Genomic DNA, 23172 nt, shown 5'->3' with positions numbered 1-23172 from the left:
AAATGTTGACCATGTATTAAAAAATGTTAGTCTTTTTTATTTGAAAACTTTTAATCAAGCATTTAAAAAATGTATAGAATTATTTTTTTGACCTTGTGTTGCTTCGATAGAGCTCTGGAGAGTTGTTTCTGACATTTCCAATAAGCATATTGGGCTTTCCCTTGATGATATGCTGGATTGGTGGTTCATAAACAAGAACAGACCGGCAGATAGTATATTACATTCTGTCGTTTTATGGACTCTGTGGAGATATCGTAACGACATTTGTTTCAATCATGTCCCCTGGCTCGGTATGCAGATACTGTGGAGAAAGACTGCTGCCACGCTGGCCAGCTGGGTGGTTCGATGCTCTGGCCTTGTCAAAGAAAGGATGTTGCACCTGGTGCAGAGGCTGGAACAGGTAGCACGAGCTTCTCCCCTCCCCTCCCCCCCCCCCCGGGGTTGCTCTGGCCAGATCCTGGATAGGGCTTCTGAAGTGCTCTGAAGTGCTGGGCGACCGTGCTACGGAGCTGGATCGGATGATAACTTGAAAGCTGCCCTCCCATTGGTAGGATGTTTGGGGCACTGTTTCGCCTGTTACTTCTCTGTACCTGCTCTCCCTTTTCCTTGTTTTGGGAGCATAACTAGAATATCAAAAATTGTAGTTCCTGTAGTGGCCTAGATCTACTTTCAGTTGCTGGGGCAGCATGTTGGCTGAATATCCCCCTGCGTACTTGTAACACAATCGCTACACTGTTTGGTGGTTTCGTTTGTTGAAATACAAATGGAGTCGGGGCTTTCAAGAGCCCTTTTCCTAAAAAAATTGACCATGTATTCAAAAAATGTTAATCTTGTATATGAAAAATGTTAATCAAGCATTTGAAAAATGTTTAAAATGTGTATAAAAAAGGTAGAATGTATATTAAAAAATATTAAATTTGTATTGGAAAAATGTTAAACATGTCTTAGAAAAATATTGTTGACATATACAAAAAATGTAGAACGAAAATCAAAAGAAATAAAGAAAACCAAAAAAGAAACAAAATAAACCAAAAAATTAAAAATTAAAAATAAAACAGAAGAAACAAATGCATAAAGAATGAAAAAAACGAAGAAGAAAAAGGATCAAAAAAGAAGAAGAAAACCTTGAGAAAACCAGCTCGAATTGCCTCAAGAAGGACGTCGGCCCTACTACAAGCCATGAACGCGAAGCGAGCGGAGTGGCTAGTAGTGCCGGACTTTTCCCTGATGAGGTACTCGGATCGTCCCCCATGCGTGTTGCTTTTTCTCCTCCTTTTGTTTTAAAAGTGCACTGATGGGTCGGCCCAGTTCCTTATGCGAGGAGCAATTCCCTTCCAGGATAGTAGCTTCTGTCTCGCTTAATGTGAGATATAGCTCCCGCGCGTCTACCATAGCTAAAACCTGAGGTGTCTTACCTCAATCGATCAAAAAAGGAAAAATACTAAGGCATCACACCAATAATGATTTGTTTGCCTTACTTTTTTTGAGATAGTTGTCTGATTAATTTGCGAAAACCTGAGCAAAAACTGTTAAACACGCACACAAGGAAGGGCGCTCTGTCGACCTGGCTACCCACAAGACCCACATACCCCATTGAGGAGAGGACATCGTCAAGATTGCCTACAATGTCATCGTTATCACTTCTCCCCGAGCAACTGACTCCGACTTCAGCTTGGACAACTCATCAAGACTCTCCGAACAAATGACACATGAGTACCATGCCAGCCTATGACAAACAATCGGCCAAAGGCGTCGAGGACTAGACAACTACGCTTCGGTCACGAGTCTCGCAGAGGAAAGGAGCTCGCCTTGCACCAACATAGTCAGACCTGTCTATCATGTTAGGTAGAGTCTTGATGAGTGGATACTATGTACGGAAACCTAGGTCCGGGTACTACACGGAACAGCGCCCTCCTCTTAGCCCAAGACATGAATTCAAAGGAGAAAGGAAGCGGTGGCCGAAACAGCAGTGGGTGGTAAAGGGAGACATGGACAGGCAGGTAGGTAATGATACTTTCATTCGCGACACGAGGCAAAAAACCTCTTCTGTGTTTGAGCGTATCTCAGAGCAGCACAATGAAGCGGCGGACCCTGCGAGACAGGGCCGCCGGACGCCATGAATCTTCTAGCCTGGAACTGTCGAGGCTTGGGGTTGGACTCGACAGTCGGCGAATTACGTGACCTGATACGGTCCCACAACCCGGCGGTGGTTTTCTTAAGTGAAACAAAAAAGAAATCAAGGGCTATGGATAGACTCAAATGGAGTTTGGGTTTTTCAAATGGAGTGGCGGTGGATTGTGTAGGCCGGAGTGGTGGCCTAGCTCTCTGGTGGAGGGATCAAGTCAAAGTCAAGGTGAGGCCTTGGTGCCAATATTACATTGATGCGGAGGTTGAATGTGAGGGAAAGCTTTGTAGGATCACTGGATTCTATGGAGAACCACGGACAGAACTCAGAAAGAAATCATGGGATGCGATACGATACCTGAGGGCACAAGATGATCTCCCATGGATATGTTTGGGTGATTTTAATGAGGCTCTGTTTTAGACGGACCAGCGTGGTGGCAATCTAAGGAGTTTCTCATAGATGGAAGACTTCCGAGACTGCCTCGCCGACTGCGGCTTGGCGGATCTTGGATTCTCGGGATACCCATTCACATGGGATAATAAACGGGATGGTCAAGATAATATTCAGGTGCGGCTTGATCGAGCTACATGCAATGATGGTTTTCTGTCCACATTCCCGGAGACGACGGTCGAACATATATTGACGGAGGAGTCGGACCACCAAGCTCTCCTGGTGCATGCAGTGGAGACGGCTCCACAGTATGGTCAGGGAGCGGATATACCTTTTCGTTATGAGGAGGCTTGGACTCGCCACGAGAAATATGATGAGATGGTGACTCAAGTCTGGGAAGCTGCGAGTACAGGAGAACAGGGGCTCGGTGCGGTATGGCAGAGGCTGGCTACTATGACGGGGTCCATGCAAAGATGGGCTAGGGAGGTTTTCGGCTCCATTCGGCGACAGATAAATAAGCTCAAGGCACAGCTACTTGATGCAAAAAACCGAGCTCTCATTAACGGATCCTCACTGGAGGTTCGGGACCTAGAGGAGCAGCTAAGGGAAATTTATGCCAGAGAGGAAATCCTGTATAGACAGCGGTCTAGAGTGGACTCGCTACGGGCGGGTGACCAGAATACTCGATATTTTCAGAACAGGGTGTCCCATAGGAAGAGAAAAAATACGGTGAAAGCGTTAAAATGAGAGGACGGTTCTGTGTGTCGGGTTGATGAGGAGATGCGCAACATGGCTGCAAATTTTTATGAATGTCTGTTCAGGTCAGATGGATCCCAGGGTGCCGAGGCTATTTTACAGAATATTGCTCAGCTTGTCACTCCTGAGATGAATGGGTCACTTTTGGCGCCTATCTCGGACGAGGAGATTGAGAAAGCGTTATTTCACATGGGTCCTACGAAAGCGCCGGGGCCGGATGGGCTACCGGCCCTCTTTTATCAACGACACTGGTCGTTAGTTCAAGATGATGTCTGTCGGGCGGTCAAGGATTTTTTGCATGGTGTAGGGGCGCCTGAGGCTTTTAACGCAACAATCATTGTGATGATTCCAAAATGCAACTCGCCAGAGCTCCTCTCACAGTTCAGGCCTATTAGCCTTTGTAATGTACTATACAAGATTGCAATGAAAGTTCTAGCTAACAGACTGAAAGTGATCCTGCCTATTCTTATTTCTGAGGAGCAGAGTGCATTTGTTCCGGGACGTCTGATTACGGACAATGTTCTTGTGGCTTATGAGTGTGTCCATGCGATTCGGAAGAGGAAGAGAAAGAAGACGCTCTGTGCTGTGAAATTAGACATGATGAAAGCATATGATAGAGTTGAATGGGCTTTTCTCCAACGAATGATGGAACACTTTGGTTTTGCACAGGGCTGGATTGATATGATCATGCGATGTGTGAGGTCGGCTACTTTTTGTGTAAAGCTCAATGGTGGTTTGTCTCGGGGTTTTTCACCTTCCCGTGGACTTAGACAGGGTGACCCCTTATCACCATACCTCTTTCTCTTCTGTCTGGAAGGCTTCTCGGCACTACTAAAAACAGCACAAGAAGAGGGCAGCATCAGAGGAGTGTCGTTTGGGAGCACTAGCCCCCAAGTTACACACCTTTTGTTTGCGGATGATAGTGTTGTTTTCCTCGAAGGATCGCATGATAACATGGTTATGTTGAAAGATATTCTGTTGAGATATGAGGAGGCATCGGGCCAACGAGTTAATCTAGAAAAGTCCTCTATTTTCTTCGGGGAGGGCTTTCAGGAAGGAAACAAAAATGCACTCAAAGATGCATTGGGTGTCCAGTCCAAAGCTTTGCGCGAGCGGTATCTGGGATTGCCAACACTGGTTGGATAGTCCAAGGAGGGCACTTTCAAATATGTGACAGAGTGCTCGAAAGGAAAAGTAGGTGGATGGAAGGTCCAAGGCCTCTCCAAAGCAGCAAGGGAAGTATTGATCAAGTCTGGACTACAAGCAGTACCTAACCACACCATGAGTTGTTTTCAGCTTACGAAGAAGATGTGCCGGAACCTGACCTCGATCTCTTCAAAATTCTGGTGGGCGGCAACGAATGGTGAGCGTAAGGTACACTGGATTTCTTGGCGGAAAATGTGTACATCGAAGCGGGACGGTGGAATGGGTTTTAGAGACCCCGAGGCTTTCAATCAAGCGCTGCTTGCTAAGCAAGCGTGGAGGATTCTGCAAGTCCCATCCTCCTTGTGCGCTAGAGTGCTTAAGGCACGATATTTCAGCAGCGACTCAATATTGACGGCAACTGCAACCTCGTCTGCATCGTATACCTTCCGGAGTATTTTACATGGAAGGGATCTACTGAGGGAGGGACTTATATGGCGCATTGGGGATGGTACTTCAGTGAATATACATCATGCGAATTGGATCCCTAGAGCAAGAAGTATGCGCCCCTTGGGGCAAGTTTTTGTACCAGGTATGACCAAGGTTGCTCATCCTCTGACTACAGATGGCAGAAGTTGGGATATAAACAAATTGCAAAACATGTTCTCTGACAATGATGTGAACGACATTAAGCAAATCGCCATTGGGGGCCCGGGCACTGAAGACTATCCGGCTTGGAACTACACAAAAAATGGTGACTTTGTTGTCCGTTCTGCATATCACTTGTGCATGTCATTGAACAATGCGAAGTTCGGACGGCCGGAGGGTTCAAGTTCTGTTGTGAAACATAGAGGGTATTTGGCACTATGGGAAACATCTGCTCCAGCCAAGGCTAAGATACACATGTGGAGACTGATTCGTAATGGCCTCGCAGTGGGGGCTGAGCTTCACCGTCGGAGAATTAAACCCGGTGTTTTTTGTGTCGCGTGTGGTCGGGAGGAGACGGTGCTGCACCGTTTCTGGTCGTGTCAACACTCTGCACGGTTTTGGCAGCTTCTGCATTCGGAAAAGGGAGTTTCGGTGGCGATCCCACCGAGTCCGATCGACTCTCAGAGTGCGTTAGCGAGCTGGCTGCTCGGGTGGCTTGCTGAAGCATCGGACGGGGAGAAGGCGGCCATGATTCAGGGGGCGTACGGACTGTGGTTGGCACGCAACGAGGCGAGGGATGGCAAAATGATAGCTCCACCACATGAAATCATGCTGAACGTAGCTAACCACATCAAGGAATGGCAAGAGGCTCACGCTTCTGATCCGCGCCTGGCTATGGAGCAGCTCAAGCAAAAATGGCGACCTCCAGATACTGGATGGATGAAGGTTAACTCTGATGGAGCAGTCTCTAAGGTGAGCAAGAATGGCGGAGGCGGAGCGGTAATCCGAGACGAAGACGGGGCTTTCCGGGCGGGGCTCTCTCATTGTTTCAGGGGTGTTGACGACCCCAAATCGGTGGAGATTCTAGCCTGCAAGAGAGCTCTTGAGGTGGCGAAGGAAATTAATGCCGAGAAGGTACACGTCGAGCTGGATTCCCAGGGGGTGGCCCGGATGCTGAATAATCATCATAAGGAGCTGTCGAGTGCTGGGCCGTGGATGCAAGAGATCAAGTCGATGCTCACTTCGTTTTCCGAGTTTAAAGTTTCATGGGTTCGTCGTTCTGCTAATATTACCGCGCATAAGTTAGCGAAAGTCGGTGTCGGGGATGAACTTTGTAAGGTTTGGTTGGGGATTCCCCCGGCCCGTGTTCTCGATGTAATTTTGGATGAGATTCCGAACGCATACAATTAAATAAAGCGGCAAGGTTGTTCAAAAAATGTTAGGTAGAGAAATTAGGGAGAAGATTCACCACGCTTTGATTATACACTAGGCAGGGTCATGTATACAATTTACAAGCCACAACCTAGGGTGATCATGGGATGTTCCACTACCTGAAGACATGCGCCACTAACTCAACTACTGACCGCATAGTCGACACATTAGACTATACTGTGATAGGACGTATACAAGAGCTTGTACCATATAGGACTACAGTATAGTCTAACACCCCCTCGTAGCCCATGACGGCGGCGACGACGCAAAGACTTGATTGGAACTCAGAGTAAATATCCGATGGCAGCCCCTTGGTCCTGATTGTTGGGAAACGTAGTAGAAAACAAAAAAAGCAGAGTTGTGATCGGACCAAGGGGCTGCCAATATGAAGATGCATAACGTGTTGTGATCAACGATCGTTACCGACTTCGGGAGTGCATCGAAAGTAGATGAGTCGGTGTAGATCATACTTGGAGTCCCTCGAACGTCGATGACGATCCCGCGATCCGCCCTCGAACGATCTCTTGAATAGAAGACCGAAAGCATGACCTTTCTACTTGGTTGCAATCATACGGCCTTCACGATCCGACAGCGCTTCACCATCCAGAGCTAATCGTCGCCAGAGAATTAAAGGGAGGAGTTTAGAACCACACGGGGGCTTCTAATTATGAGGATTAAAGGTGGCTAGAGCTTGCTCTAATTAGTCAATTAGGACCAACTAGAACATGCACTAGATCAACTAGAGGAGGCTCCAAAACTTGTGTACTCTATTGGGCACCAAACCTCCACTATATATAGGTTAGAGGGGAAAGGGAGGGATGGCACCAAGGAGGGAAACCCTTCTTGGGGCGTCCAACCAAGGGGAGGAGTCTCACTCCTTCCCCAATTGGGCCCTTGTGGCCCAAGTTGCCTTCCACCTCTTGGCCTTTTAAGGCCCGTTGATATTTAAATTAAATATAAAATGTTCTAAATACTTCTAGACCATTATATATATGATTTAGCATCTTCGGAAACATTTTTCACTGAAGGAAATATGCCCTAAAGGCAATAATAAAGTTATTATTTTATATCTCCTTATATCATGATAAATGTTTATTATTCATGCTAGAATTGTATTAACCGAAAACTTGATACATGTGTGAATATATGGACAAAACAGAGTGTCCCTAGTATGCCTCTACTTGACTAGCTCGTTAATCAAAGATGGTTAAGTTTCCTAGCCATAGACATGTATTGTCATTTGATGAACGGGATCACATCATTAGAGAATGATGTGATGGACAAGATCCATCCGTTAGCTTAGCGTTATGACCGTTCAGTTTATTGCTATTGTTTTCATCATAACTTATACATGTTCCTCTGACTATGAGATTATGCAACTCCCGAATACACTTAGTGTGCTATCAAACGTCACAACGTAACTGGGTGATTATAAAGATGCTCTACAGGTGTCTCTGATGGTGTTTGTTGAGTTGGCATAGATCGAGATTAGGATTTGTCACTCCGATTGTCAGAGAGGTATCTCTGGGCCCTCTCGGTAATGCACATCACTATAAGCCTTGCAAGCAATGTAACTAATGAGTTAGTTACGGGGTGATGCATTACGGAACGAGTAAAGAGACTTGCCGGTAACGAGATTGAACTAGGTATGAGGATAACGATGATCGAATCTCGGGCAAGTAACATACTGATGACAAAGAGAATAACGTATGTTGTCATAAGGTTCGACCGATAAAGATCTTCGTAGAATATGTAGGAACCAATATGGGCATCCAGGTTCCGCTATTGGTTATTGACCAGAGAGATGTCTCGGTCATGTCTACATAGTTTTCGAACCCGTAGGGTCCGCACGCTTAACGTTCGTTGACGATATAGTATTATATGAGTTATGTATGTTTGTGACCGAATGTTGTTCGGAGTCCCGGATGAGATCACGAACATGACGGAGAGCTCCGGAATGGTCCGGAGGTAAAGATTGATATATAGGATGATATGCTTCGACCAAGGGGTGAAGCCTACAAGGCTTTAGGTTGGTGCAAAAGGAGTTTTGCGGAGGCCAGGGGGCCAAATGCCAGAGACCCTGGCATCTGGCCCTGGGCCAGACGCCGAGGCCCATGGCGTCTGGTCCAGACGCCAAGGATTTGTGGCGTTTGGTCCTGGAGTCCGAGTGGGACTCTTGCCTTTCGGGCAAAACTGACTTTGAGGAGGCTTTTGCTCCAAGTCCTCCATGACGGCCTACAGGTGCCGCTCCTCCTCCTCGGCCTTCATGCCGGGAGGCTGCGGGGGTGGCGGCACGGGGAGGCAGACGGTGTCGGCGTCAGGCCACGCACCCGCGTGCGGCCGCGCACTCTTGGCGGGCTCGGTTTCCCGGCGCATGCCGTGCTCGTCCTAGAACCATGTGTCCCAGAGGGGTGAGTCGATGGCATACCAGCGGTCGGAGAGGAGCTCGGGCTGAATCCTGGCATGACGGCGGGCGATCTCCTGGAGGCGGGCACGCCGATCGTCGGGACGGGGGGAATGGGCACCCGATCCGGGCTCAGATGCCACCCATTGGGGAGGTGCGCATCTGACCACGGCAGCGGGGTGTCGGCCTCCCAGTACCGGCGGCACACTTCGACCTTGACATAGGGTCGGAAGCGTGGCGCGGCCGTCGATGAGGAGATCGAGAAGGAGGCCAGCGAGGTGGAGTGGTTGGCCGCGCTTCCGGACGAGGCGGACGACGACCTCGCCTCGCGGTCGTCCTTGCACTTCTTGTCGGGGTGCCACTTCCAGAAGCCCATGGTCGGCGGGGAGCGAGGTGGACTGCGGCTAGGGTTTGGTGTCTCCGATGGAGGGGGCAATGGTGGGGAAGTGGATGGGGACGGGGAAGTGGAAGTGGCAGTGGTAGTCCACGGCTTCGCCATAAAAAAGGACGTGGCCAGGGGCCGTCTGGGTGGCTAACTTGGGGGCCCATCCACCCGTGCGCATTGACTAGGGTCGGTGGGAGGTAGTTGGACAGCCGGCACGCGGGCCCGAGGCAGACGTCGTGTGCACGTCCATTCGTTGTCTGCGCGACTACATAGCTCGCTCAAGTATGCGCTAGGAATGGGTTGAGCCGGACGAAAAACGGATACAATTTGAGAATGGAGTTGCGCGTTGGGCCGGCTCGTCTGTCCGTTTAGGCTTAAACGGACGCAGCCGGGCTATTTGGGGGTCTGTTGGAGTTGGCCTAACGACCACTCGCTTAGACGCGCCCATTATAAACAGGTGAGGTGAAAACGGGTCTTCTTGCCTAAGACCACGACGGCTGCACCGGGGCGCCCAGTCAGCCGCTGGGGAGACTACCTTCGGCCTGCTCTTCCCTCGCCGCCGCCACAAGGGGCTACCGGGCAAAGCCCACGCGGCGGCGGCGGCGAGGCCTTCTCTTCGGGGCCAAGGCACGAGACGGCATGGGTGCGGTGCTTGTTTCCGAGCAGCTGCTAGGCAGAGCAGCCCCTCAGCGTGCATGGCTGCATGGCAGTGCAGCAGCATGCGTCGGCGGCAAGTCCTCCCCAGCCGGGCTGTTGTTGCCGCGCCTCCCTCGCCGGTGCCCTCCTCTCCCTGTCACTTAGCTCGCTCTCCCTCACCGTGGCTCACTCAAGGAAGAAGAAGGAAGGAGGGGGAAGAACACGAAGTTTCTCCAGCGCACGAACGCTGCCGCCGCACGCACGGCCTTGTATTCCACGAGCACGAACTCGTCACAGAGCAGAAGCATTAGACGGGGTCTTATACCCAGGGACGCGCCGGGCATGCACCCACGTCCCAGCCCACGTCGAGCACCCGTCCCGCCCGCTTCTACCGCGCCCTCCCCGACATGCACGCACACGCCCGGGCGCGGCGAGCCCGCGATGGACCAGCTCAACGTGCTCACCCCACGCGCCAACGGCTACCTCTACACACACCCGTGCGGTGTTTGATCACATGGACACGCCCATGCACCGCACCCACGCACACACGCACGCCTACACACACGCTCCCCGCGGTCCCGACGCGCCCGCTACGTTTGGCGCGCGCCCATACACGCGCCCGACGCGGTGAGCTCGTCGCCGCGGCTTATTCTGCCTAACATTCGCGCCCTAAGCCGCAGCTCAGAGCAGCCCGGCGTCCTCGGCGTCCCCGTCGACCAGCAGTGCATGCTCCGGCGCCGGCGCCTTCTTCCACCGCGGGCAGTCACGTTTGAAGTGACCCCGCTCGCCGCACTTGTAGCACCGGCCCTTCCGGTTGCCGCCGAAGCCCGACGCCTCGCTGCGCGCCCCGTCGTCGTCGTCCCGAGCTCCGCCTCGCTGTCGTTCACGCGCCCGCCATTGCGCCGCGGTGAACATCAGCTGCCCGTCCGCGCTCTCGCCGCCTGCCTGCCCGCGTCGTCGGAGCCGTTCGTCGAACGCTTTCAGTCGCCCGAGCGCCTCCTCGAACGGCATCGTCGACACATCGCAAAACTGCTCGATCCCGGCCACCGCCGCGTACAGGCGGTCCGGCACGGAGTCGAGCAGCTTCTTCACCAGCGCGGCGTCTTCCAGGGTTGAGCCGAGCGCCGCGTAACGCGCCGCCATGCCACCGAGCTTGCCGGCGAACTCGTCCAGCGTGTCGCCGCTCGCCATGCGCAGGAGCTCGAACTCCCCGCGCAGTGTGCCCAGCCGCGCCGCCCGCACGCGGTCCGCGCCGACGAACCGCGCCTTCAGGCTTGCCCATACCTCCGCCGCAGTTTTCTTTGCCGCCACCTGCAGCAGCAAGTCCTTCGCGAGCGCGCCGAGCAGATACGCCCTCGCCGGCTTATCCTTCTTCGCGATCACGGCGGCCGCCGCGTCCTCCGGCACGACCACCGCCTCCCACAGCCCGGCCGCATCAAGGTTTGCCTCCACCTTGATCGACCACGCCATGTAGTTCTCTCCGGTGAGCAGCGGCACCTGCTACGGCAACGAACCGCTAGCACCGCCGCCGTAGGGGACGATCGACATCGCCGGCGCGCCCTGGACAGAACGTGGCTCTGATGCCAAATGTTGTTGCCGCGCCTCCCTCGCCGGTGCCCTCCTCTCCCTGTCACTCAGCTCGCTCTCCCTCGTCGTGGCTCACTCAAGGAAGAAGAAGGAAGGAGGAGGAAGAACACGGAGTTTCTCCAGCGCACGAACGCTGCCGCCGCACGCACGGCCTTGTATTCCACGAGCACGAACTCGTCACAGAGCAGAACCATTACACGGGGTCTTATACCCAGGGACGCGCCGGGCACGCACCCACGTCCCAGCCCACGTCGAGCACCTGTCCCGCCCGCTTCTACCGCGCCTCCCCGACATGCACGCACACGCCCGGGCACGGCGAGCCCGCGATGGACCAGCTCAACGTGCTCACCCCGCGCGCCAACGGCTACCTCTACACACACCCGTGCGGTGTTCGATCACATGGACACGCCCATGCACCGCACCCACGCACACACGCACGCCTACGCACACGCTCCCCGCGGTCCCAACACGCCCGCTACGTCTGGCGCGCGCCCATACACGCGCCCGACGCGGTGAGCTCGTCGCCGCGGCTTATTCTGCCTAACACGGGCAACGGCTTTGTATCCCGACAGCGCGGCATCAGGCGTGCTCTACGGAGTCTCCCTGGCGATGGATTCTGGTTTGTCGCATGGTTGTACTCAACGGCACGTCGGCACCGGCTAAGCGATGCGGATCGCGGGCGACAACGGCTTCGGATCCCGGCAGCACAACATCGGGTATGCTCGAAAAGTGTCGTGTTGATCTGACGGCTACGCTCTCCTGATCTAGCGATGGTGATCTGCCTTCCGGGCTCTAGTTCGGCCATGTTCGTCCTTGGGCTGATGGGCCTGTGCAGAGTTTTCTCTGGCGAGGTGCCCCTTTGTTCATGTCCGCCGCCACCACGGCGAATTACGGTGGTCACCGAAATGTCTTCGTCAGGATTTCTCCTTGTAGATCCGATGGTTGACTTCGCAGTGAGATGCAAATTATGGACGATGATTTGACGCAGAGGAATGGTTGTGCAGCAGTGACAACAATCGTATGTAGCTGCTGGTATCGCAAATAAGTGGTGGCGACAACACATAAGTGACGTCGATGGTGCTGGTACTCCAGTACTTGGTCTCGAGCCCCGGAGTAAAAGCCTAGGTCATACCCGAGTTGGTTATACCTAGCAATGACGATGTTTTTACATTGTTACCTTGTTGAACGCATTGCTCGGATATGCTCGGACTAGTTTTTCAAGGTGAAAACCTAGATTCTGGATGAATTCGGTGACGGTGGCGTTTGAGCGTCGCTCCCTTCATGAAGGCGTTGCTGTTGAACAACCTCGTCGTCCATGTGGTGTCATGAGATGGTTGGTGCGAATAAGGTCATTGTCGTAGTTTGCCGATCGCGGATCTGATCGCTTTTTTCTCTCTCGCCTACACATGCTATTTATGACGTATTTTTTGTGTGCATGTGTTGATATTGGCTGTGTGCACCTACCTATGCAGAGGCTGGGTGTGTGCTCATTATGTTTTGTATCCTCGTAATGCTTCATTTTAAGCCAATAAAATACACCCTTTGTCGAAAAAGACCACGACAACACTGAAACCAAGGGCGGAAGGGCCTGCCGTTTAGCAGCACCGCTGAATGACTCGACACGTTAAGATTTTAAATCCAACGACACTAAGATGTCGAAACCCTTTGACCCTCATGATAGTCGATAGAGCTGACCAGGAAACTGAGCCAAAAGCTTTCTGGAAATCGAGCCTTACAACAATAACAGGTTTTTGCCTTTTGAAGCAGGACTGGACCATATCAGCAGCGTAAGTGAAGTTTTTGGTTATCCCTGTCCCCCCAATGAAACCCGTTTTATCATGATGTATGAGCTGAGATATGAAAGGCTGAGCCCTATTTGATAGGCATTTGAAAGCGATTTTAACAGCGCAATTCTGGAGAGAAACAATCTTCTTGGGTGCAAAACAGAATCAGGTGGATTGCACCAATCTCGTTGGGAAGCAAACAACAAAGGACAATATTTTCAGGGCATTAGGGAAACAGAATCAGGAACTGTAAGATAAAGCATAAATTAATTCTCCAGCTCTTTTAACCATTTGCGGATGAATAATCTGAGCTTTCTGCTAAAAGAATGTATACTGCTTGGACAGATTTTTACAGGTTTCAACAAGATACAATATTTTCAGGAAGAATGTTGCTCCTACATAATCTAAGTATATTATTTACCTATGAATGAGAAAGCAGTTCCCATTTAATTTCTTTACAAAAGTGTGAACCCTTTGTCTTGGTTTTTGTGCAGATGTCCAAAATGAAGCCCGGCGATCACATCATCGTCTCGAATTTCTCGAGTTTCTTCACTCTTCGCATAGATGCAACCAATAATGCCAAGAAAATGCCTGCAAGTTCAGTTGGGAGCAAGAATTGGACCAATCAAGAAAGGACATGTTGAAAACATCAGTAGTTTAAATTCAGGTTAGCTTATAGTACAAATACAAGCAAAGATAATGAAAACTTTCATATAAGGTTGAAAGTTGTCGTATTATGGAGAATTTGTCGAGCGGATTTTTCAGGAAACAAGTAACAAATCCTACCTGCGCCGATGAAAGACCCATTTGCGACTATTTGGTTTCCTTGACTACCCATGACGACCCCAATATTCAAGAGAGTACCACCCATGGCTGTATACATGGTCGCCATCTGAAGTACGTTAGCTTTACGAGCAGCTCGTTCCGACTGCAAATGCCATCATGTAAGTTTCAGGTTGACTTCCGACCAAAGCAACAAATAGTGGAAACACTATGTTTTCAAACTAGGAGTTACTGAGCACACAACAAGTGCTTGCCATTAATTTATGATGACAGACAAAGGTGCTAGACAGAAGTAAAGTCATCAGCAGAGCCATACCTCAAGTACTCTGACTCTGAGTTTCAGATCACCCGACTCGAGTTGCCCCACAAAATCCTCGATCCGTTGGATTCTGTAGGGCATTGAGATCGTAGAATCACGGGCCTGTATATATGGAGATAGCAGTCAATGGCATGCGCAACAACTAGAAGCGTAGAAACGAGGGAAAATGAGAAAATCATATCAATCACAGATTTAAGTCTTTACATCATTTGCTTGCTTTCTTATCTCCTGGACTAATTCAGGTCCAGCTCTTCGTCTCGTTTTCAAGTCTAGCAGTTCCTGGAGTTCAAATGGAATAAGGTTAGAATTCACAGATAGATGTTGAAAGGATAAAGAGTTTCTGTTGTTATGAGGAAAATGGAACAGAACTATGTTAGCAGAAATAACAAGTTGCACACGAGCATAGCATATTAACAAGATGATCTATCTTGGTAACAACTTCTATATGCTCTAGCAAGTTGGAGTCCACTTCTGAAAATTTAAGAGAGCAGAGAAAACATGCTTCCATTTTCTAAAAAAAGGATAAAGAAAAGAAAACATAGTGGATGGAGGAGTAATGGTAGGATGGAGAATAATCCTAACCTGTGCATATGGTGCAGCAACTTTGACAAAGGAAAAATCAGGATCCAGTATGTACCCGATGCCTGTGAAACATGAATATACCAACACAATCATTGACCGACAAATAGTTAATCTAACAGATGGTAAATAGGTAAACTTTTTATTAAGTTAATCACATAGCTAATAATTTGAATATCAGTGTGAGTGTTTAGAGGCCTGGAGCAGGTCTCAAGATATATGCTTCATTTCACTCGGCCAAACGTTAAGTGCTGTGCTGTGGGCGCCTGGGTGGTAGAATTAGAAAAATCACTCAAGGAGTATACAAGTTCTGAATAAAAAATCCGAAACTGCTTGTCTTCATTGATTTTTTTACACATGTAAAATTGTGGCGAAAAAACATGCTCATTTGTGTTATGCACCAAAAAAATTATGTACAGTTACAGTCAGTTCTAGACAGTTGTTCCTTCTTTATTTGTACATGACGCAAATGGACACATTTTGGCTCAATTTTTGTAGGTTCACAATCCAGCCAACAATGTATATCCACAAAAGGTTTTGAATTTCTTATAATTTAATATGTGTCTTCTAATTTTTCATCAAATCACCTGGGTGCATGCACTGCACAAAGTCCACTCTCAAGTCTCGATCTCAACCACAGACGACATAACAAAACACGTCACCCCATTTGCAGCAAGTGCATAAAATTGATTTACTACAAATAACTAATGACCTTCGAATGATGAGAAGAGATTCTTCAAAGTGGAATGAATATGTTTTGCAGCTTACAGCCATTATATCCTTTTAACAACAGGTAGAGATGCATTTTTCCTTTGTTATTGTTTATAATATACTGTTTGCAAATGAGGAACATTTTGCAAGATTATAACCAAGAACATACTGAGATATCTGTACCAAATCATCAAGACATTGCATTCATAAAAATGAAGAAGAAATCAGAAGTGATACTATCGAAAGAAATGGATCCGTAGATATTGTAATGTTGTCAAGATATACGAGAATGGAGAACCTTCAAGAGTTGAGAATGCCCTTATGACGAACGTAAATGTGGAAGGAAAACGGAAAGGTTGATCTTGCGCAATTGCAAACAAGTCCTGGGAAGGTAAAACACAGGATTAACTTCAATATCTCAGTCTTTTTACATGCAAACTGATTCATGTAAAATTATAAGGTTAGGCAACCTCTCCAATTGCAGCTAGAGTCTGCTGTTGATCCGGTGACTGGCTCAGCAGATTGTCCAAGAAATATTGTACGGACCTTCTTACCTGTATAACGAAAAGGGGGCAGAAAATAAATGTTGAATGAAATTTCTTCAATAACTTTTCTGCCCAGGAAATAACATGTCCTACAAACCGGCGAGAGGTCTCCTGTTGGCTGAAGAGCTTCCAGATCAATTAAAGCTTTTATAACCTGTAAGATAGAGCTGGCTGAGAAAGAGAGAATATATGTACTGCCCAAAATATGAGCATCTTAAATTACTCAATACCATGCAAGGTAAGATGCTAGGAAAATTCAGAAAACTATTATGTGTGCACCACTCATATGAGGATATGAAGATACCTTGTTCGCATCCTTCTCATACACGGCATAGAACAAGGAGAGTAATCTATCTCGAGTGAATGATTTGATTTCACCCATCATTCCAAAATCATAATATATTAGAGAGCCATCCTTGTCTATGGCAAGGTTTCCAGGATGAGGATCAGCATGGAAGAAACCGGTCTTCAGTATCTGTGTTTTACATGGAATAAAATCTTAGTGCAAATAACTATCACATGCACTGATCCACTAAAAAAAGAAATAACTTGGTGTCAATATTGAGCATAAAACAGAATATACAAAATATATAACACAGAACTTTGGAGAATGAGTGAGTGAAGGTTGTGCATGCTTAAACATCTATTAAGACAACCAGGCAGCCAACTGCACCACTGTACAGGATCCAGGAATTTTATATCATCTAGCAATACCGCCACTTCTTTGAAATTATAAGGACTGCATGGTTCGATACTTACGAGCCAACATGTGTGGTCGATATGTATTTCTTAAATTATTGCCAACAGCATCCTTTGAGATTTTTACTAGGCAAAATGTGGAATCATGGAGTAAAGGCAGCCAAAGAGTCCAGGCTTAAAAAAACGAGACTAGTACTGAAGCAGAGCCAGACCATCTAATTTTTGATACAAAATGTAAAGTGTGCCATGTTTACCCTGGCCTCTCATTTAAGAAAACAAAAGTAATCTAATAAGATCATGCAAACTCTCTTGAAACCAGCCAGTTAATAGCCCAAACTGCATGGTTAATACTTCCCAGATAAAAATTCTTCAACTAAAAACAAGCCCAGTGTTAAACATGATACTCACAGGTTTTAGTCACATTTGACAGGCAACAAATAGGAAATTTACAAAGGCAATAGCCCAATAATGAATTATTAAACAAGTCTTCTATCAGTTTTCTTAGAAGAGTAGACATTGTGTTGTGAGAAGCGTTTTCTATAAATTATGTAAAAAATCACAAGCAACTAAACCGAGCTTTGTACAAACATAAAAGGTACACTAAGAAAACATTGACCTGAATGAGGTACGACTCTATTGAACGGGATGCAATCAGAGAACGACTATATCCCCGGCTGTCTAGCACCGCCAAGTTGTTTATCTTAATACCTGTATAAATGACAACACAGATTAAAATAGAATATTTCATGGTAAAAAATGTTATAAAAACATATACTTCCGCATTACAACTGGAAAAAATTGGTCTGAGTTACAACTGAAAGGACAATCGTCCGCTAAAACACTGTGCTTGATCTTCGTTGTATTAAGTGAAAAGACAACAGAAATATGTAAAATTCCTTTGACAGCAAAAGTTGAACCAGAAGGTAGTCACATTAATTTGGCGTGTAGAAATATATGTGATCATACATGGCTAGATATAATGGATTTATTGATGTACTTATTAGAATTCTCTCAGGCGAGACAGGGGATTGAAGATCAATAATTGGCATAACCATATAATAAGTAACTGAAAGTGGATTAGTTTGTGCAAGCCTATTCTGCATGACAAGGTAATATGCATGTATATTACTCCATCCGATCCAAATTAATCGTCGCAGCTTTAGTGAAACTTTGTACTAAAGTTGTGACAATTAATTTGGGTCGGAGGGAGTACTTCAAATCTATACAAGAAAAAGAAACTGTATGGCATCATAACTGATTTCACTAAATAATAACTAACATGTCTAACAAATCACTTTATAAATGGATAACCATTGTGAAAAATACAAACTCTCAAGAAAAAGTTAACTCGGGTTACTTCAAATTACAAGAAATAATTAACACGTACCAGGAGCATACTCCAGGGTTAACACCTTTTCAGTTGTGTAATCCCACATGATAAGCTACAGAAGCAGCATAATGGCAAGTCATTTTAAACTTTGAAGCAAGATTTCAGAAAGAAAAGAATAAGGGTTTTGTTTTAGTACTCCACTTTAACTAAAGTTTAGGCATCTCTATGCTGATTGAATGCAAGTAAAATCATCAACTACAATTTAAAGGGGTACAGCAAGCCACAAGCCACGTCCAAGAGTACAATCTGTCCTGACCAAACCTTTGCTGCTTGGGCTACCCACTAGCAATCAACCCAAACATATCATAGGCTATTATATGCAACAGAAAGTCAGAAAACGTCCCCACTTTCTCTGCTATTGGCCTTCCTAGGAAGGCAAAACACAAGAATGGAAAATGTATGAGGTCTGAAAACCAAATAAATTAATGCTACAGAAAGGATTTATGCTCCATACCGTGCCTCACAACATTCATATACAGAAACCACCGTACTGAACTAATCAATCAAAAGGCTATTTGGAATGCTGCAGATTTTCGTATCAATTATCACAAGCTGCATGCGGACCAGGATGAGACCAGGCAGGTGATTGCAAGAGGATGCCTGCTGGAGGTACAGAGACCAAGCAGACAGATTGGTCACTGTACATTAAACACTCAAAACATTCCCCATGGGGATGTTTGCCCGTTCTTAATTTGATTAAGTATTGTGAGTAGGGCTATATGATTTTGGGTATCTTCAAAGTGGAGTACTGAAACAAAGCCCTAAAAAATTGCATTTGGAGTCCAAAAGACGTACTGGCACGCGAACCCATTTTATGTTTCTGAAATCTCGACGAAATCTGTCTGCATTCTTTCCTTCATTGATGTAATCAATTTCTTCATACAAAATTCTGAAATCACAGAAATCAGGGTGGTCAACTTCTGTTTGTAAGTTCAATTTCAATACTAAAAACTAGAATAATTTGAGATCTCTGTCTCTGAACAGAGCTGACAATCACTACTTTTATTACAATGTATTCTCTGTTTTCGTAATCAAAGATGTTCCATGTATGATATATTACCCTCTCTTACAATTTAGTGAATATAACCGTTGTGAGGTACTACCTAACCAAAAATAGGTAATATATGTAATAAATTACCTGAACCTTGCCAATCTGATATCATGTTTTCTTTGTCAACTTATCAGTTACTTACACGGATAAATGCCAAAATAGACATGATGAAATCGCACACTGGCATGACCAAGTCAACACTTATTGATTAGAAAAAATATCGAGGTCACAATATGAGATAAAATGGCATACAAATAGTCATTCCACTAAAGCAACATAATTTCTCACAAGAACTGGGTACTGAACAGGAACTGGCATAGAATAAGCACATTGTATCCATAGCTGAATAATGGATTATTACAAATAATGCATATGGATGGTCCAATACATTGATGTATACTTACTTGGAACATTCATCATAAATACCAATCCAGTCCCTTGAAGGACCTCCAAATTTTTCACTTCTCTGAAAATACTCGGCTACTAGCTTTAGATTCCCTAGAAGAAAGCAAAGATGACTAGAATTATTAAGAAATTTATAAAACATTTAACATACAACAGTTTGGGTAAATAATAAACAGGAAATAATTGTGACTTTTATAAACTTATGCAAGAAATGAGAGGAACTTTAAAAAGAAGAAACACATAAGTTCTTAATTTCACCTATTTCTGCATGTATAAAAGATAAAAATACTATCAAATTCACTGGAAGTATGGAACTAATTAGAATAGTAACCGCTATATTTTCAAGAATAATAAATAAATCATCTCAACTTATATTAGTTTTGTTTGTTAAATAAGCAATAGTTTCTGATTTAAGAACACCAACAACATATATGTGAGTTATTTGTTCTGTTTGTTAAATAAGCAATAGTTCTCTACTTAACACCAATAACACATGTCTCTTACTTAGGTCAATATCAAAAAGTTTTCTGAGCCCTGGTCGTTGAACTTTCACTGCAACTCTCTCTCCATTATGAAGCACCGCACGATGTACCTGAAAATTGATATCACGGGAATTTGTAAGTACAATTTGAAGAAACACGGCATAAAGATCATAAAGACTGACATTAGACAAATATGACCACTAATCTCAATGGTGTAGTATCATCAGTATGTCACAGTAAAAGACAAAGACATCAGATATAAACTGGCACAAATTATAGGCAAACATTTTACATATGAATTATGAAAATAAGAACACTGTATATGGTAATTAAATAGTTTAACTGGCATGAAAGGAAAAATATGTATATTTTATATTCTTCTTAAATACTAATAATGATATAATATGACGCTGCCTGAATTGTCAATGAGTAGGGAAAATGTATATGCTGGATAATGTAGGAACTAAGCACCTGACCAAGACTAGCAGCAGCTATTGGACGGTCCTCAAATTCTTTGAACGCAACATCAACTGAGCACCCCATTTCCTTCTCTATGAAAGCCTTTGCCTTCTCAGGAGAAAATGCAGGTACTCTGTCCTGCAGAAAAGCAAAAGGTACATGGTGCATGTTTACTATTTTGTTAAAGAAGTACACCATGTAACAAACTACTACAACCAGTAAACAGGAATAATCCTTTGCGAGAAAGAAATAATTCCAGTTTAACAGAAGAGAGGAGATAAAGAAAGGAAGCCTTCACCAAAATTTCCTAGACAAAGAATGAATACCTGCAATTTTGCAAGCTCATCAACGAATTCTTTTGGGAACAAATCAGATCTTGTGGAGGATAGCTGTCCAAGCTTGATAAAAGTTGGGCCAAGCTGCAATACTTGTTCTCTTAACCATGATGCAGTGTTTCTCCTCCGGATTTTCTGCGAATTCAAAGGCGGTTCCAGTTAACATGTGCAGTAAAACAGGAATAAACCCATTTAAGCAGTCAAAACTGATGTGGTTTTGCACCATTACTAAAGCAAAATTCTCATGTGCTAACAACAGGACTTCAAGACCACCTTCACATTGGGGATTTTCAAGGAAATGGCAGCTTACAGTATTTTTCATATCCTGACTTGACTGAACTTATAGAATTACTGGTTAAATTGCTTAGCCATTTCATAGTTAATGTACCTGATTTTCCTCTGAGAATCCACCTGGATAGGCCCATTTTGCATTGTCAAATAAAATACGTATTCGAAGAGAAAGCACGAAAGACCAGATATCTATACTCCTCTGCACAGAGTTGTAGTTAGCCTTTGCCCAACTGAATCCCTCGTCAGATGGCAAAACCTTGAGCTCCTCTTCAAAGGGGTCATCTCTAGCACTCATTTGCTTCTGGGTCTTAACTAGAGAAGACATGTTGCTGCCATTCACCAAACTGGTCCCAGTAACAACCACCTTTGGAGAACCGTTAATGACTGCTCTGGTCGAACCGTTGACAACGCCATTTGTAGAACCGTTGATGACCGCCTTGGTTGAGCCATTGACAGCTCCATTCAGAGAACCATTAACTGTATCTGTTCTTGCACGGCCACCGCCCTTGCTCCTCATCAATTCGGTTGTTGGAACCATCTTCCTCGATCGGCCATTGGTAGTATATTTCTCGGATTCTGTGGACCGGGCTTCTGCTCGGAACATTGAAGATCTCTTAACCAAGGAAGAGTCATTTCCATACCTTGGTAGCTTGGCATTCGATATAGACGCTGAAAAGCTAAGATCAGCCATCATCATCGCCATTGGACAATCAAAAGCCCCTGTGTGTAGTGCCTTGCCATTATTAGTATGAAACAAATATGGAACACGATGAAATGTCATTCTAACCACAAGTACAAGGTAGAGACAATAATGAGAAGGCCCTAAATTATACAAGATCTTCCCAGTTTCCAACAAAATAAGTAATGGCCTGGTTCCACATGGTTACTACGTATCAACTACACACTTTCTTTCAGAAGGAATAACTACAGATTGTCCCGAATGAGTTAGTCAAGAAACCATCAGAAACATATATCAGGGTAGAAAAGAACCATATCGTCAATTAACGGCCAAATTATCAAAATCATGAATTTCGTCCAACAAGACTGCCTGGGCATCTACCAGAAAGAGATGCAGCAAACATACAGAATCCCAAAAACTACACCTTCGGTAAATCAGTTTCACCCAAGGCGCTGCGAGCCGGCGGAATCGAGCATCAGATTCCGGAAGAAACGAAAAAGGACTGGGCGGAACAGAGGGGCGAAATGAGTGGATGCGGGGGAGTGGGAGTTTGGCAAGCAAGGAGTACCTCACGTGGGCTTTTGATTTCTCGGGGCGTGGAGAAGAGAGAGGAAGGGGAGGCCGGTGACTTCTCTGATTCGCAACTGCAGCTTCGGCTCACCTGGCTTGGCTTGGCTGGGAAGAGGACACCACTCCGCCACGAAGTGGAGAGGAAAATGAGGCGCACGAGGAGGGACGATTTTAATACTATACACTTTAACACTGTTAGGCAACGTGTACATCAAACCACCCATAAGTCGTCCGCACCGCTTCGTTCGGACGCAAATTGTAATCCATCATAACTCAAATATCATGAACGCGTCTTGATGTCTAAAATCCTACAAGCCGGTACCAAACCAGCGGGAGATTTGTGGGCGTAACTCATGCTATGTAAGCCTCCGACTACACAGCCCCACTCATATCCCTCCCTGCACCTTCCACTCCAGATGTCCGGCGCACAATCGGTTCAGAGCAGACGTGACCAACCACTGCCGCACTTCAACTGAACGGCGTGACATTCAATCGGCACAATAGTCCAGAAACTCACACCTGCCCGCCGCTCACGGCGCCTCCGCTCGCTCTACAAGCCACGTTAATGCCGGTTCAGAAAGACGTGATCGGACAAAACGATGGGATGACTTCCTACCATATTCAAACTATCGTTGGCCGTCCATCTACCTGCCCGGTATTCAACCTGCATGGCAGACGAGAAACCCACTTCGGGCGCCCACATTCAAACCGCCTTCGGGCTGCCCTGCGCCCGCTATTTAAGAATGGTCGTCCGCGGCACAAACTGCACCTCCTCCAAGCCCCATCTCCCCTAGTTTGCCCGCC

The 23172-nt window shown here is 46.3% G+C and overlaps 3 protein-coding genes across 4 annotated transcripts; 1 reads left to right on the top strand and 2 right to left on the bottom strand.

Moving 5' to 3' along the window:
* The first annotated feature begins 2584 nt into the window (after positions 1–2584).
* LOC109773897 (uncharacterized) lies at positions 2585–3404 on the top strand. The gene is made up of 2 exons (XM_020332627.1): positions 2585–2921; positions 3337–3404. The coding sequence occupies exons 1-2, from the start codon at positions 2585–2587 to the stop codon at positions 3402–3404; spliced, it is 405 nt and encodes a 134-aa protein (XP_020188216.1).
* Positions 3405–10380: 6976 nt separating this feature from the next.
* On the bottom strand, positions 10381–10890 carry LOC141022371 (uncharacterized). The gene has a single exon (XM_073498620.1). It carries the CDS (start codon positions 10888–10890, stop codon positions 10381–10383), a length of 510 nt encoding a protein of 169 aa, XP_073354721.1.
* A 2470-nt stretch (positions 10891–13360) lies between these two features.
* LOC109773890 (protein ACTIVITY OF BC1 COMPLEX KINASE 7, chloroplastic) lies at positions 13361–22678 on the bottom strand. Of its 2 annotated transcripts, none has more exons than XM_073500234.1 (18): positions 22367–22678; positions 21217–21839; positions 20820–20963; positions 20506–20631; positions 20057–20144; positions 19552–19645; positions 18892–18985; positions 18094–18148; positions 17323–17414; positions 16312–16482; positions 16105–16161; positions 15933–16016; positions 15761–15845; positions 14755–14816; positions 14377–14451; positions 14170–14274; positions 13857–13998; positions 13361–13661 (listed from the first exon to the last, which is right to left on the bottom strand). In XM_073500234.1, exons 2-18 carry the CDS (start codon positions 21820–21822, stop codon positions 13588–13590), a joined length of 2154 nt encoding a protein of 717 aa, XP_073356335.1. In that variant the 5' UTR covers positions 21823–21839; positions 22367–22678; the 3' UTR covers positions 13361–13587. The 2 variants fall into 2 exon arrangements, with proteins under 2 accessions (XP_073356335.1, XP_020188210.1); XM_020332621.3 differs by having other exon boundaries at positions 22223–22525.
* Between the last annotated feature and the right edge of the window lie 494 nt (positions 22679–23172).

This window comes from Aegilops tauschii, chromosome 5, assembly GCF_002575655.3.
Source record: "Aegilops tauschii subsp. strangulata cultivar AL8/78 chromosome 5, Aet v6.0, whole genome shotgun sequence".
Taxonomy (NCBI): domain Eukaryota; kingdom Viridiplantae; phylum Streptophyta; class Magnoliopsida; order Poales; family Poaceae; genus Aegilops; species Aegilops tauschii.
Note: the sequence above shows the minus strand (reverse complement) of the source record. Positions and strands in the feature narration are given on the sequence as shown.